Source organism: Rhinoderma darwinii, chromosome 1 (assembly GCF_050947455.1).
Source record: "Rhinoderma darwinii isolate aRhiDar2 chromosome 1, aRhiDar2.hap1, whole genome shotgun sequence".
Classification (NCBI taxonomy): domain Eukaryota; kingdom Metazoa; phylum Chordata; class Amphibia; order Anura; family Rhinodermatidae; genus Rhinoderma; species Rhinoderma darwinii.
Window position 1 is genome coordinate 348,182,546 of NC_134687.1, and position 14,390 is coordinate 348,196,935.

Consider the following 14,390-nt stretch of genomic DNA (forward strand, 5'->3'; position numbering starts at 1 on the left):
CTATCACTGAGGAATACATTCTTACAACAGGGATACCATCCACGTATTATAGATGATCAGATCTACAGAGCAACAAGAACTCCAAGGAGCAATCTTCTGGAGAACAAAAAGAAGGATGACAACAGCAGGGTGCCCCTAGTGGTCATATACAACCCACAAATGAACGTCTTGAGGAAAATTGCTGCTGATCTCCAACCTATATTTAACAAAGACAAACTGAAGGAAATATTCCCGGATTTACCTCTTCTTGCATACAAACATCCACCAAACCTAAGGCATCTCCTGGTCAGAAGTGCCCTCTCACCACCATCAGAGACTGGCACTTTTCCTTGCAACAGTAGAAAATGCAAGACCTGTACCAACATCTTGTCATCAAACACCATCCACATACCAAATGCAGCAGGACTATAAAATCACTGGCACGTTCTCATGTACATCCTCCAATGTAGTGTACATGATCCTGTGTACAAGGTGCATCAAAGGAATCTACATATGAGAAACCATACAAAAACTACAAACCAGGATGAATCTACACAGACATGCAATAAAAGAGGAGGTGGATACACCCGTGGGAAAACACTTTTGGACCTGATCACAATTTGGCAGATTTAAATGTCCTAATACTAAAGGGTCATTTAAAAACAGAGAGAAAAATTTGGGAATACAAGCTGATAAAATTCAAGTCATTGACACAAGGCCTCAACCTAGCACCTGGATTTATGAGCCACTACATGGACACACGTCACATCCCACATCAGACTGACTCCAGATGCCTTAACTCCTAAGTCATCACCCCTATAACCTCAGTTTTATTGCCCCGGCTTATGTTAATTATGTATCACCTCCTGTACTAAATGTCTTTGTGTAACATCTAAATGTTGTGCTTTTTTCTAAGTCATTCATTTGTAAACTGCCTGAAGAAGGGGCCTCTGCGCTCTGAAAGCTTGCATATAGAACTTTTATGGTTAGCCAATAAAGGTATCATACCTACTATACTTTTGTCTTTTTTGACACAAGTATTTAACATTGCATAAGGTTTTATAATAAATTTGTGGTCGTGCAGATCTCCAAATAAATTTAGAGACGAGCCGCCTCAATGAGTGAAAAAGGACATCGGGAGAGAGATAGGAAGTGCCTGAAGTAGATAAGTAATCTTGGGTACTATTAAACGTTTTATGAAGTTTTTACGTCCTATCCAGGACACGAAAGGGACAGGCTACAAATCTAACATTTCGAAGATATGGGTAAGTAAAAGAGTATAATTGATATAAGCTTGAGAGATCAAACGCTAGGTTAATCCCCAAATACTTACGTATACTTCAGGCAGTTTTAGTGTCAGTGGGTAAAGTGAGGTTGAGTGTGGGACTTAGTCATGTTAATTTTAAAACCTTAAATAAAACCGAAGGTGTCAAAAACACATTGCAAATGTGTTAGGGCAGTTTGCGGATTCGTAATAATTAAAAGATCGTTGGCATAGGCTGCTACTTTGTGTTCTCTGCCACCACAAGGATATCAACATTTTCTCGTAATTTTTGAAGGAGCGCTTCTAAGCGGAGTACAAATAGCAGTGGGGACAGCGGGCACCCCTGTCTGGCTCCACTAATAATGGAAAAATGGGAAGAAAAAGTGCCATTGACAGCAATTTTAGGAGTGAGGTTATGATACATTGTGAAGATAGCTATAAATTTATGAGGTTTGGAAATTTGAATTTTTGTAGAGCCATTTTCATAAAGGACCAATTCTGTCAAAAGCCTTCTCGGCGTCAGTGCCAAGAAGGATAGCTGGAGTATGAGTAAAGTGGGCATGATAAAACAAGCTGTAAAATTTTGTGTTTTCTATCCCCTCTCTCTGCGGAACAAAATCTACCTGGTCTGGGTCAATGAGAGTTGGCAACAAAGGCTTCAACCTATTTGCTAAAAGTTTAGCATAAAGCTTTAGATCCGAATTCAATAGTTGAATAGGTCTATAGTCTCCACTCAGAGGGATCTTTCCCCTCTTTATGTATAATAGAAACGTTTGCAATCAAAGCTTGCGGTGGGAATGGGTTGCCCAGGAGAGCTTCTTTACAAACTTTCACAATTTCATATGATGCATATTAAAATTCAAGTAAGCCGTCTGGGCCAGGACATTTGTATTTGGGGGTATCGTTAAGGGCTTGTATTTCCAATTCCATATAGGGGTGGCATAAGGCTTCTGCTTAAGCAGATGAAATATTTGGGAGGGTAATTGAATCTAAAAAAGACTGAGTTATTCAAACGAACGTGTGAGTTTTGCGCGCGCAGAAAACGCTGTGTTTGTTGTGCGTTGCAGTTGCGTGTGTCATCAGTATGTGCTGCGTGGCAGCGTGATTTTCACGCGTATGCCATGCTTATGACACTGTTTTTATGTTTACCCACATAAAAGCAGGAGGTGCTTTTATGTTTTCATTCATTTATTTTACAACTGTAGCGCGAATCACGAGTGGCACACGGAAGTGCTTCCGTGTGCCGTGCGCGATTTTGACGCACCCATTGACTTCAATGGGTGCGTGATGCGCGAAAAACGTGCAAGTATAGGCGATGTCGTGAGTTTTACGCAGCGGACATACGCTGCGTGAAAATCATGGACTAACATAGGTCCGTGCGACGCGAGTGATTGTCACCCGCGTATCACGGACGTAATACACGTTCGTGTGAATAAGGCCTAAGTGAAGCTTTTTGACAAGACATTTCAGGAGTGTCAGTTGTGTTGAGGTTATATAAGTTCGAGTAGAATTTATGGAATTCTTCAGCAGTAGAGGTTGTCATGTATTTTCTGACCGGTTGGGGAAGTAATAGCTGGGTTGAAAGATTTGTCCTTTCTACGTTTCAAATTAAGGATATTCTTCACCTCAGATCGAAGATCTAAAAGCTGTTGAGCATGAGAGTCTGCTAGAGAATGTTTCCCGATACCCTCAATCTCCGATATCTTATGAAGTAGTGTACTTAACCCCTTCCCCCTGGCTTGCATTCTGGGCCCTAATGACCACGCCATTTTTTACGTTTTTCCATTGTCACATTCGAAGAGCTATACATTTTTTATTTTTGCGTCGACATAGCTGTATAAGGTCTTGTTTTTTGCGGGACAAGTTTTATGTTTATATAGCACCATTTTGTGGTACATATTATTTATTGATTAACTTTTATTAACTTTTTTTGGAGGTGGGGATAGAAAAAAACCTAAAATTTCGCCACTCTTTTTTTGTGTCCTAAATCTACGCGGTTTACCGTGTGGTATAAATAACACAATAACTTTATTCAACGGGTTGTTACAATTGCAAAAATACCAAATTTGTATAAATTTTGTATGTTTTACTACTTACAAAGTTAAAACACTTTTTAATTCAAAATTATTTGTTTTTGTGTCTCCATATTTGAAGAACTTTTTTATTTTTAAGTCAGGATTCACAGAAAACAGCAATTTTTCCATTGTTTATTTTATTTTTTATGTCGTTCACCGTGCGGGTTAAATAATGTAATAGTTGGGGTCGTTAGACGCGGCAATACCAAATATGTATAAATTTTTTGCTTTGTTTGTTTTTTTTAATAGTAAAGCGTTTTGTAAGGGGGAAAAAGTGGGTTTTTAATTTTCAAATTATTTTGTTTTTTTAACTTTATTAAACTGTTTTTTTACTTTTTTACTAGTCCTACTAGGGGATTTTATTAGAAAAGCGATCGGATGATCACATTACACTGCAATACTTCTGTATTGCAGTGTATTACTGCCTGTCCGTGTAAAACTGACAGGCATCTGCTAGGCCATGTCTCAGGCATTCACTACAGGCAGACCTGGGGGCCTTTATTATGCCCCCGGCTGCCGTCTGAGACACAGACACTCGGCGATCTTATCGTCGGGTGTCAGTGGGATAAGAGGGAGCTCCCTCCCTCTCTCCAAAACCACTCGAATGCGGCGCTCGCTATTGAGCGCCGCATCTGAGGGGTTAAACGGGTAAGATCGATACTAATATCGATCTCACTCGTTCGAGCAGGGATGCCCCCAGCCCTTAGCTACCTCTGACAGCAGGGAGATTTATCTGCTCCATGCTCTGTTTATTCTGATGCAGCGCCGTGAAAAGGCTTATGCATCAAAATAAAGCCCACTAATGACCGCCGTGAAAAGGAGTATCGGCAGTCATTAAGGGGTTAATTTAGCTTCCCTTTCTTTTTTGACGTGTGACGCAAGAGCAATACACTCCCCTCTGGAAAAAAAAAAAAATGTACGCCTTATGCGCCTCTCACAACATTCCCAATGGAGACTAACCCTTCATCATTCACACTGAAAAATTCTGTTTATTGTAAGTTGGTGAATGATATGAGCAGTGTTTCGTTCAATCTCAAATTTACAGATCTCGGGGGAAGAGACGGAGATCGAAAGGACATACTGAGAGGAGAGTGATCAGAGAAGACGTGGGTGCACTACATTGTTGGAGGGATTTGATATCCGTAAAAAGATAGTCAAGTCTACTATATGAGTTATGGGGGGGGGGCGGATTAAAAAAGCGCCATATGTCCCTAAGATGATAGGAGTTAATGGTCTTTTTCAATTTGGCTAAAGCAGAAGAGGAAATGTGTGAGTGGCCTGTGGAGGAGTCTCATTAAGGGTCCAATGCTAAATCCAAATCCCCACCCAATAAATGTATCCCTTCTCTGTAATCAGCAAATGTTTTTAATGTAGATAAGCCAAGTCAACTGATTTACATTTGGAGCATATATATTGCTAATCATGATCAGTTGATTAGCTAATAGCCTTTAATAAAAATGTATCGGCCCTCAGGGTCAGCAAGTTGGTCCGTAAGCGAGAAATCACCTTTAGACATTGAAGGAATGTGGTTGATTTTAAAATGAGTCTCCTGTTTATAGGCAAATGGGCATTTTTTTACTTCTCAAATATCCATGTACATAATGTAAATTACAACAATATGTAAGACATAACGTCTAGCAGTGTAAGCCGTAAAATTTCGAGAAAAGGATATAGCAGAGATATCAAAGACAAATTTGGGTAGCGTCAGGCAAAATGCGTTTCGGGGTCAGTTTTTCAGCTCTTCTTTTTGTTTTCCAACTCTTCTCAGATGACGCCGTTTCCCAAGGAGTCATTGGTGGAATGGTTTGTAGACCGGAGAGAACTTGGAGCACAGACCAGTCTGGTTTTAAATCAAGTCTCTCAAGAAGTTCTCTCGTGTCATCTCTAGACCTGATAGTATATCTGGTGCCATCAACTGTAGTAGCTAGGCCAAAAGGAAAAAGCCATCTGTGGGGACAATTCCTAGAATGCAATGCATCTGTCCATGGTTTCAGAAAGCGTTGTTTTTTAAGAGTAATGGGAGCCAATTCTTGAAAAATAGAAATTGTGTGTCCCACAAATTCAAGACGTTCCATATCCCTGGAAGCTTCTAGAACAGCGTCTTTCACTCTGAAATCCAATAGTCGGCAGACAATATCGCTGGGGGGGATCTGAAACTTTAGGTCTTGGCCTAAGTGATCTGTGAGCGCTCTCCAAAATAACGGGTTCAGGGTATTGGACTCATATATTTGAATGGGGCTGTTCACACGACCGTTGTTTCAACGGAGCGTGTGAAGGGTCAGTGAAAAAATAGGACGTGTCCATTTTACGGTGTGTCATGCATCCCTGAGTCTATGGATGATCCGTGACAAAGCGTCCTGCAGGGGTGCACCTCGGACGTGAAAAACATTGAAAACAGTGAAAAACAAGTTTTTACGTCTGAGGTGGCTGATGCTCGTCTGAATGTAGCCTAAGGCTTTTGAAAGGGGCTGTAGCAGCCAGACCTATTATCCTAATGTACTCAAGTACTTGGGCTATAGAGCCTCTTTTGACATATTTAAACCAATTATGCGACTCTGTTATGTCTATACTCTGGGTTGGTATCAGGTTAGCTTGTCTTCTAGCTCTTGCTATGGCTGCTAGGCCAATGAAGTTGACTTTGATCCATCTAGTGGAGCCGTGGCTCTCACAGACTCCCAGAGGTTACCACAATATTTTAAAAGGAAGAACCAAGACTTCACATAGTGACGAGTCCTATAGAAAGTGATCTTTTAAAAGATGTAGCTGACCCATTCCTCTCTGTTGTGACACTTAAAATCCTATCTGGACAAAACATTCCCATTGCGGGGAGACCTTACTAATTTATTTGCGACTTCCAGACAACCAGTCAGGAAAGCCACAGCCAATACCATCAGGGGTTTGATACTCTTTGCCATGTGAAGCGCAGGGATAGACACAAGTATCTTTAAAATGCAATCCATTAGGAGCACTTCTTCTAGAGCAGTGGCTAGAGGAATTTCTTTGGGAATGTGTTGTTAGCAAAAAATGTTTTGTTTTTTTTTAGTTAAACAATTAGTGTGTGGGTGATTAAACATTGTTCTAATTTTTTTTTTTTTTTCACGAGTCAGGAAATATTATAAATTGGATTAAATTGGATTCTAATTTATAATATTTCCCATTGCTGGTCACTAGATGGAGCAAGTCCCAAAATTGCAGCATTGCATGTGGTAAAGCAACCACATTGCTTTATGCTGCAAAATTGGGAAAAAATCCCTCGCTCTAGTGAGCTCTCTGAATCCCCCCCTCCTTTATCCTGGCTAGTGCCGGGAGAAACGAGGGGATTGAACGGTCTAACCTCCTACACTGTGTGTCGCCATTTTTTGAGCTAACACACAGTGTAGTAGGTTAACATACAGTAGTAAACACACAGTAAAACACGAACATACATAGAAATCACTTACCTGCTCCAGTCGCCGCCGCTCCCTCCGGACCGTCCGCTCCGTCTGCTGCCGCTGCTCCATGTGCACAAGTCTGGAAGCCGCGACCGGAAGTAGTAATCTTACTGTCCGGCCGCGACTTCCGGTCCACAGGAAAATGGCGCCGGACGGCGCGCATTTCCAATTGGGCTGTGTGGGAGCGGCGCATGCGCCGTTCCCACACAGACGGCGTACACCATAGTGGATGGAACGGGCCCCGTTCGCAGTCCCTATGGGACTGGAGCTGCCGTATTCCATGTCTGTATGTGTCGTTAATCGACACATACAGAAATGGAAAAAAAATGGCAGCCCCCATAGGGAAGAAAAAGTGTAAAAATAAAAAAAAGTAACACACAAACACAAATAAATCCAAACGTTTTTAATAAAACACGAACATCAAACTGATATAAAAAAAAAATTTTGGGTGAGACTTTTCCTTTTAAGGCATCTAAATGGTCATCAGAGAGGACCTTCATTAACCACTACTGGAGATCCTCAGACATAGATGAGATAATATTTATGAAAACTACTACTAGGTGTAAGCTATTCTACCTAATAGCTGGGGCTCCTGAAGAACAAAGCTCCGTTTGCAGGAATCTGAACTGCAAACTGTGTTTGTTCTATGGAATAGGCCAGCCACCTAGCAACAGCGCCCACCCTCCCCACCCAAAATGTTGTTTTCCTGGTAGTCTCCCTCAAGTAAAGCTAATTCTGCACTTTATTATAGTCACTGCCAGGAATCAGAAGCAGACGTGTTTTCCAAATACTTCGGAGGTCGAGAAATGCCTTGAGACACAGACCTATTTAGTCAATCAGAAAACCCGGTCTAGGAACTCTGTTTAAAAAAAAAAGTTGAGATATTGTAGTTATGATGGAATAACTAAACACTTATGTTTGAAATATCCGACTGTTCTTAAAATTCAGTTTGCAACGTGATTCAGCTGATTGCATTTATGTCTTTGGGTATGCACGATTGCATATTTTTTTTAAGGACAAGGTCTTACCACTGAGCCTCTGAAAAATTCTGAGGTAATCCTGGATGTGCGCCCACGGGAGTACCTCCCGTTACTGCACTGCTACGAGGTAGCGGAGTGGACACGTTTCATTCCAATGGCAATTTCGGGAGGTGATCGCCAGGACCCAATTGCTGTTGCTAGGTGGCTGACCTATTCCCTAGAACAAATACAGTTTGCAGATCATTGATTTGTGCAAACTGAGCTTTATGCAGCATAAAGTAAGTGACGCGTTCTCTTCAGGAGATGGAAAATGTAGCCAACTCCATAAAGAGTGCCATTGTTTAGCAATTATTCTAAGTCAAAGTATATTTGATTTAAGTTAGCGCAGTATATTGTAGATTTTTTTATATAACGATGGCTCGGCTGAGAGTTGGTCCTGTGTGTGTCTAACACCCAGGACCAATGTAATATTAGTTACATCTAAGCTAATTAACTTAGATGTGATCGATATTATGGCGCTCCTGTGCATTACACACAGAGGACCTTCTCTCAGCCGAGCCATCAGTTCAGCTGGATTAATGGAATCTGCTGAGACAAAGATACAGCTATGTGTATAGAGGATACATAGAAGCTGTATCGTAAAAACAAAACAATTTAAAAAATGTTTAGACTCACCTTCACATTGATTTAACAAGAAAAAAAAAGTTCCAAAAGTGTAGACCGGCTGAAACGTGGCATTATTTAATTACTTGTAAACCTTCCAAAAAAAAAATCTTTAAATATCTCTAGATGCTTGTGGTAATGTATGTTTTCATATTTATTTATTTTTTAAGTGTGAATGCAACATCTTTTCTCTTCAGGAGACACTGCAAATATTATAATTTTATTTTAATAACATGATAGGTCAAGGTTAATAGCTGCACAAATAAGGCAATGATTGTTTTGGCATCCTAAAACATGTTTTTTTTTTTCATTGTTTTTTTTTTTTGTTCGATAAGGACAAAGCTTGGGTTATGGTTTTGTGAACTACATTGACCCCAAGGATGCGGAAAAGGCTATCAATACCCTTAATGGACTAAGACTTCAGACCAAAACCATTAAAGTAGGTAAAAATTGTTTTCTTGTAAATTGTTAGCGATCTCCAGTCTTTTTACTAGTAACATATTGGGTCTATTCAGTTCAGTAAAGCTGTTTTTTTGTAACTTTCTAATACTGCGGTTTAGGAATAGAGATGTGCACATTTTATATGCATTAAAAAATGACTTTTTTTAAATCTGATAAGTAACTTGGTTATTAAAGTAATCTCGTAGCTGTGTTTCGGCAGCAGCCCCAATGTTGCTATATACTCGCTAATTAACCCCTTCCCGACATTTGTCGTAAGTATACGTCATGGAAAGCCAGTGCTTCTCGTATACTTACGCCAAATGTTTGGCACCGGCTCAGAAGCTGAGCCGGTGCTATCATCGCTGGATCTCAGCTGTATCTTACAGCTGACATCCGGCTGTAATGGCGGGGACCGAAATTGGCTTCGATCCCCGCCATTAACCCCTTCAATGCAGCGTTCAAATGTGATCGCTACATTTAAACTGTTTGCAGCTCATCGGAACCCCAGCAATAAAATTGCCGGAGTTCCGGTGGCTGCAATGGCAACCGGAGGCCTAATACTGGCCTCCCGGTCTGCCTAGCACGGAAGCCGGTCAAGATCCGCCCGGCGGCGGAGCCTGATCGGCTTCCGTAGCCGCCGGCAAGATTGCGCCGGGTCAGGAGCTGATCCGGCGTCATCAGCGGTGGAAGTCAGCTGTGTTACAGCTGACATCCACCTGTAATGGCAGGAACCAGAGTTGGTTCAGATCCCTGCCATTAACCCCTTCGATGCAGCAATCGAAAGCGATTGCTGCATCGTAGCGGTTACTAGCAGATCCTGCTCTGCCATTACGGAAGCCGATTAGGCCCTGCCGGGAGGCGAAGCCTAATCGGCTTGCTGTCAGTGAATAACTGACAGATCTAATACATTGCACTACGTAGGTAGTGCAATGTATTAGAAAAAAAACATCAGACAGTTCAAGTGGGACTTGGAAAAAGTGGGACTTGGAAAAAGTGGGACTTGGAAAAAAATGTAAAAAAAAAAAGTGAAAAAAATAAAAGTTTGAAAACAATAAAAGTTTCAAGTAATAAAATAAAACATAATCGCCCTTTTTCCCTTATCAAGTCCTTTATTATTGAAAAAAAATAAACCATACGTATTTGGCATCGCCGCGACCGTAACGACCTGAGGTATCAAAATATTATATTATTTATTGCACGCGGTGAACAGCGTAAAAGAAAACCCATAAAAAACTATACCAGAGTTTCTGTTTTTTGGTCACTTTGCCCTACAAATATTGGAATAAAAAGTGATCAAAAAGTCGCACGTATCCAAAAATAGTACCTATAAAAACTATAGCTTGTCTCGCAAAAAACAAGCCCTCATACAGCTCCGTCGACAAAAAAATTAAAAAGTTATGGTTCTCACAACTTGGCGACAGAAAAAATACATTCTTTTTACAAAAATAATTTTATTGTGCAAAAAGTTGTAAAACATAAAAAAGTTCTATAAATTAGGTATCGCCGGAATCGTACTGACCCGCAGAATAACGTGAACATGTAGTTTATAACACGTGGTGAACGCTGTATAAAAAAAACTATGGCAGAATTGCGGTTTTTTGTTTACCTGGCCTCCCAAAAAATAGGATAAAAGGTGATAAAGTCGCATGTACCCCAAAATGGTACCAATAATAACTACAGCTCGTCCCACAAAAAAAAGCCCTCATACCACTACGTCTATGAAAAAATAAAATTAGTTAAGACTCCAATAAGTCAGGAAATAAAAATATGCAGTTGTGCCGGCCCGAGGGGAACATTTCTTTGGTTTCAAGAGGCGATTTATCAAGGACCTAAAATTAGGGAACCAGGAAGGGGAGGGCCCAAACATGTCTGCTGGAACTGTGCCCATATTATACTAGGACAACACTTTCCCAGCAAAATTCCCCAAATAGCAAAGGTGCGGAGCGTGGACCAAAAGGGGCATAAGAAAGGACGCCATATATCAGTGCGACACCGGCCTGTGAGGAAAGGATTGTGTCACAGCGTAACACACATCTATGGATCATTTTATTGTTTTTTTACCCCATTATTATATCACCTGACTATGCCCCTTATATACTCCGCCCGTCTTACATGTACCCCCACATTATAAATGGAAACACCAGCAATAATCAAACAAATCTACTACCAAGCAAAATCCGCTCTCCAAAAGGCAAATGGCGCTCCCTACAATGTGCCCAAACAACAGTTTCCTTCCACATATATGGCATCGTTATACCCGGGAGAACCCTTTTAACAATTTTTGGGGTGTGTGTCTCCAGTGGCATAAGCTGGGTATGACATATTTGTCACTGAAATGGCATATCTAGGGAAAAATATAAATTTTTCATTTGCACCATCCGCAGTGCAATCATTTATGGAAAAGACCTGTGGGGTGAAAATGCTCACTACACCCCTTAATAAATGCCTTGAGGGGTGTAGTTTCCAAATGGGGTCACTTCTCAGGGGTTTCTTTTTATTATTTCACATCTGAGCCTCTAGAGTTGTGAACCAATACTTTGTAAATCGCCAAATTAGGCCTCAATTTTACATGGTACGCTTTCACTCCTGAGCCTGGTCGAATGTCCAGGCAAAAGATTAGTGCCCCATGTAGGGTGATTCTAAAACCGGAAAACACTGCATAATAATTAGAGAGCTGTCTTGTTATGGTGGCACAAGCTGGGCACCACATATTGGCATATCTATGGAAAAAATCCCATTTTCACTCTGCAACATCGAGTGCCTACTAATTTCTACAAAACATCTGCAGGGTTAAAATGCTCACTGCACCCCTAGGTAAATGCATTGAGGGGTGTAGTATCCAAAATTGGGTCACTTCTGGGGGGTTTCCACTGTTTTGGGCCTACATGCGCCCAGAAACCAATCCAGCAACATCTGCACTCCAAATGGTGCTTCTTCCCTTCTGAGCCCTGCCGTGTGCCCAAACAGCAGTTTATGACCACATATGGGGTATTGCCGTACTCGGGAGAAATTGCTTTACAAATGTTGCATTCATTTTTTCCATTAATTTGTTGATAAAATGAAAAGTTTTGCGCTAAAGCTACGTCTTATTGAAGAAAAAGGATTGTTTTTATTTTCACTGCCCAATTCTAATAAATTCTATGAAACATCTGTGGGGTCAAAATGCTTACTACACCCCTAGACAAATGCCTCAAGGGGTGTAGTTTCCTAAATGGAGTCACCTTTTGGGCGTTTTCATTGTTTTGTCCCCTCAGGGGCTCTGCAAATGTGACCTGGCCTCCGCAAACCATTACTGCTAAAGGTGATCTCCAAAAGCCAAATAGCGATGTTTCCTTTTTAAGCCCTGCCGTATGTCCAAACAGCCGGTTATTACCACATGTGGGGTATTGTTTTACTCGGGAGAAATTGCTTTACAGATTTTGCGGTGCTTTTTCTCCTTTAGTCGTGGAAATGAGAAAAAAAATCACTAAACCTACATTTTCTTTGAAAAAATGTAGATTTTAATTTTCACAGCCTACTTCCAATAATTTCTGTAAAAAATCTGTGCAGTCAAAATGCTCACTATACCGCTAGATCATTTCCTTGAGGTGTGTAGTTTCCCAAATGGGGTCCTTTTTGGGGGATTTTCACTGTTTTGGCACCGCAAGAGCCCTTCAAACCTGACATGGTGCCTAAAATATATTCTAATAAAAATACGGCCCCAAAATCCTCTAGGTGCTCCTTTGATTCTGAGGCCGGTTCTTCATTCCATTAGCATGCTACGGCCACATGTGGGATATTTCCAAAAACGGCAGAACCTGGGCAATAAATATTGAGTTGCATTTCTCTGGTAAAACCTTCTGTGTTATAAAAAAAAAAATTGTATTAAAAATGTATTTCTGCAAAAAATAGGAAATTTGTAAATTTCACCTCTACTTTGCTTTAAATCCTGTGAAATGTCTAAAGGTTTAAGACATTTTCTAAATGCTGTTTTGAATACGTTGAGGGGTGAAGTTTTTAAAATGGGGTGACTTTTTGGGGGTTTCTAATATATAAGGCCCTCAAAGCCACTTCACAAGTGAACTGGCCCCTGTAAAAATAGCCTTTTGAAATTTTCTTTAAAATTTGAGAAATTGCTGCTAAAGTTCAAAGCCTTGTAATGTCCTAGAAAAATAAAAGGATGTTCAAAAACGATGCCAATCTAAAGTAGACATATGAGGGATGTTAATTAGGAACAATTTTGTGTGTTATAACAGCCTGTCTTACAGATACATTTAAATTGAGAAAAATGCTAATTTTTGCAATTTTTCGCTAAATTTTGGTGTTTTTCACAATTAAATACTGAATATATCGAGCAAATTTTGCCAGTAACTTAAAGTCCAATGTGTCACGAGAAATCATTCTCAGAATCGCTTGGATAGGTAAAAGCATCCCGGAGTTATTACCACATAAAGTGAAACATGTCAGATTTGAAAAATGAGGCTGTCAGGAAGGTCAAACGTGGCTAAAGAGGGAAGGGGTTAAAATGTATGGTGATGCCTGGTGATCCTCAATTAAAATAATTATTATTGTCTATGTCTAGAAGATATGGCCTAAGTCTAAAATCTGGGTGCCGGCATCAAATATATCGGACTCCTTCTCCCAGCACCAGCTCACTTCAATACAGCCATATTAAAGAAATGTATACAATTTTACCGCTCAGACTGTTATCAGAAAGCCAGCCTGAAGAGTTTACAAAGGGTTCACTTATCCCCCAGCCTGTATGCAAATAGACAGTTCCAACTCCCACTAGCGTGTTCTCTGTAGTTGTTGGCCTTGTAGTTCCACAAGTGATATAACAGCGTTCTGACTGTAGATGTTTCTCAGTCGCTGGTCTCTAGCTCCAACGGGAAAAAAGGAAAGGTGCAACATCTTTACAAAAATACCACGCTTTATTTCATACTTACAAGATGAATGAATTTAAAAGGCATATATCACATAAAATAACATGTGGCACGCTAAGTTCTGCAGCACGACCCTGGGATTCGCCCTTCCGGCTTCCTCTGGGGCATCAGAGCGATGTTTTTCCCATTGAAATCAAAAGACATTTGGAGGCGTTCTACTTCCGATTTTTCAGCCGTTTTTCGGGACGTTTACAGCCTGAAAAACGACTGAAAACACTGTGTGAACATACCCATACTATGGACCGCTGCAACAAGTGTGTCAGCGATTCACAGTATGAGCAGATAAGCAATGAAGGGGAAGCAGTATCGTACAAGCGCTGCGCCCCCTTTAGAACAGCTCATCGGTGGGGGTCCTGGGAGTCGGACTAACGAAGTCGGAGATATTGATGGCCTAACTTGAGGATAGACCATCAATTTATAGTGACTGGACAACTCCTTTAACCCCTTAGTGACCACCAATACGTCTTTTCACGGCGGTCACTAAGGGGCCTTAGGCTAGGCCGCGGCCGCCTTTTCACGGGTGTCCCGTGCAGATTAGAGCCGGGGCTCGGCTGTCTGATGATCGCCGGGCTCCTGCTCCACCGGACAAAATCGAAGTTTACTTTGATCGCGGCCGTTTAACCTATTAAATGCCG

At 40.9% G+C, this 14,390-nt stretch overlaps 1 protein-coding gene across 14 annotated transcripts in view; it reads left to right on the top strand.

Annotated features, from left to right (window-relative positions):
* Positions 1-14,390, top strand: part of ELAVL2 (ELAV like RNA binding protein 2) — a 193,455-nt gene that overhangs the window by 114,888 nt on the left and 64,177 nt on the right. For 10 of the 14 annotated variants that reach the window (XM_075826285.1, XM_075826264.1, XM_075826347.1 and 7 more), the window contains one exon: positions 8,725-8,831. In XM_075826285.1, coding sequence (XP_075682400.1) covers positions 8,725-8,831 — 107 coding nt within the window. The remainder of the gene's footprint in view (positions 1-8,724; positions 8,832-14,390) is intronic. The other 4 variants (XM_075826294.1, XM_075826371.1, XM_075826356.1 and 1 more) reach the window with 1 other exon arrangement.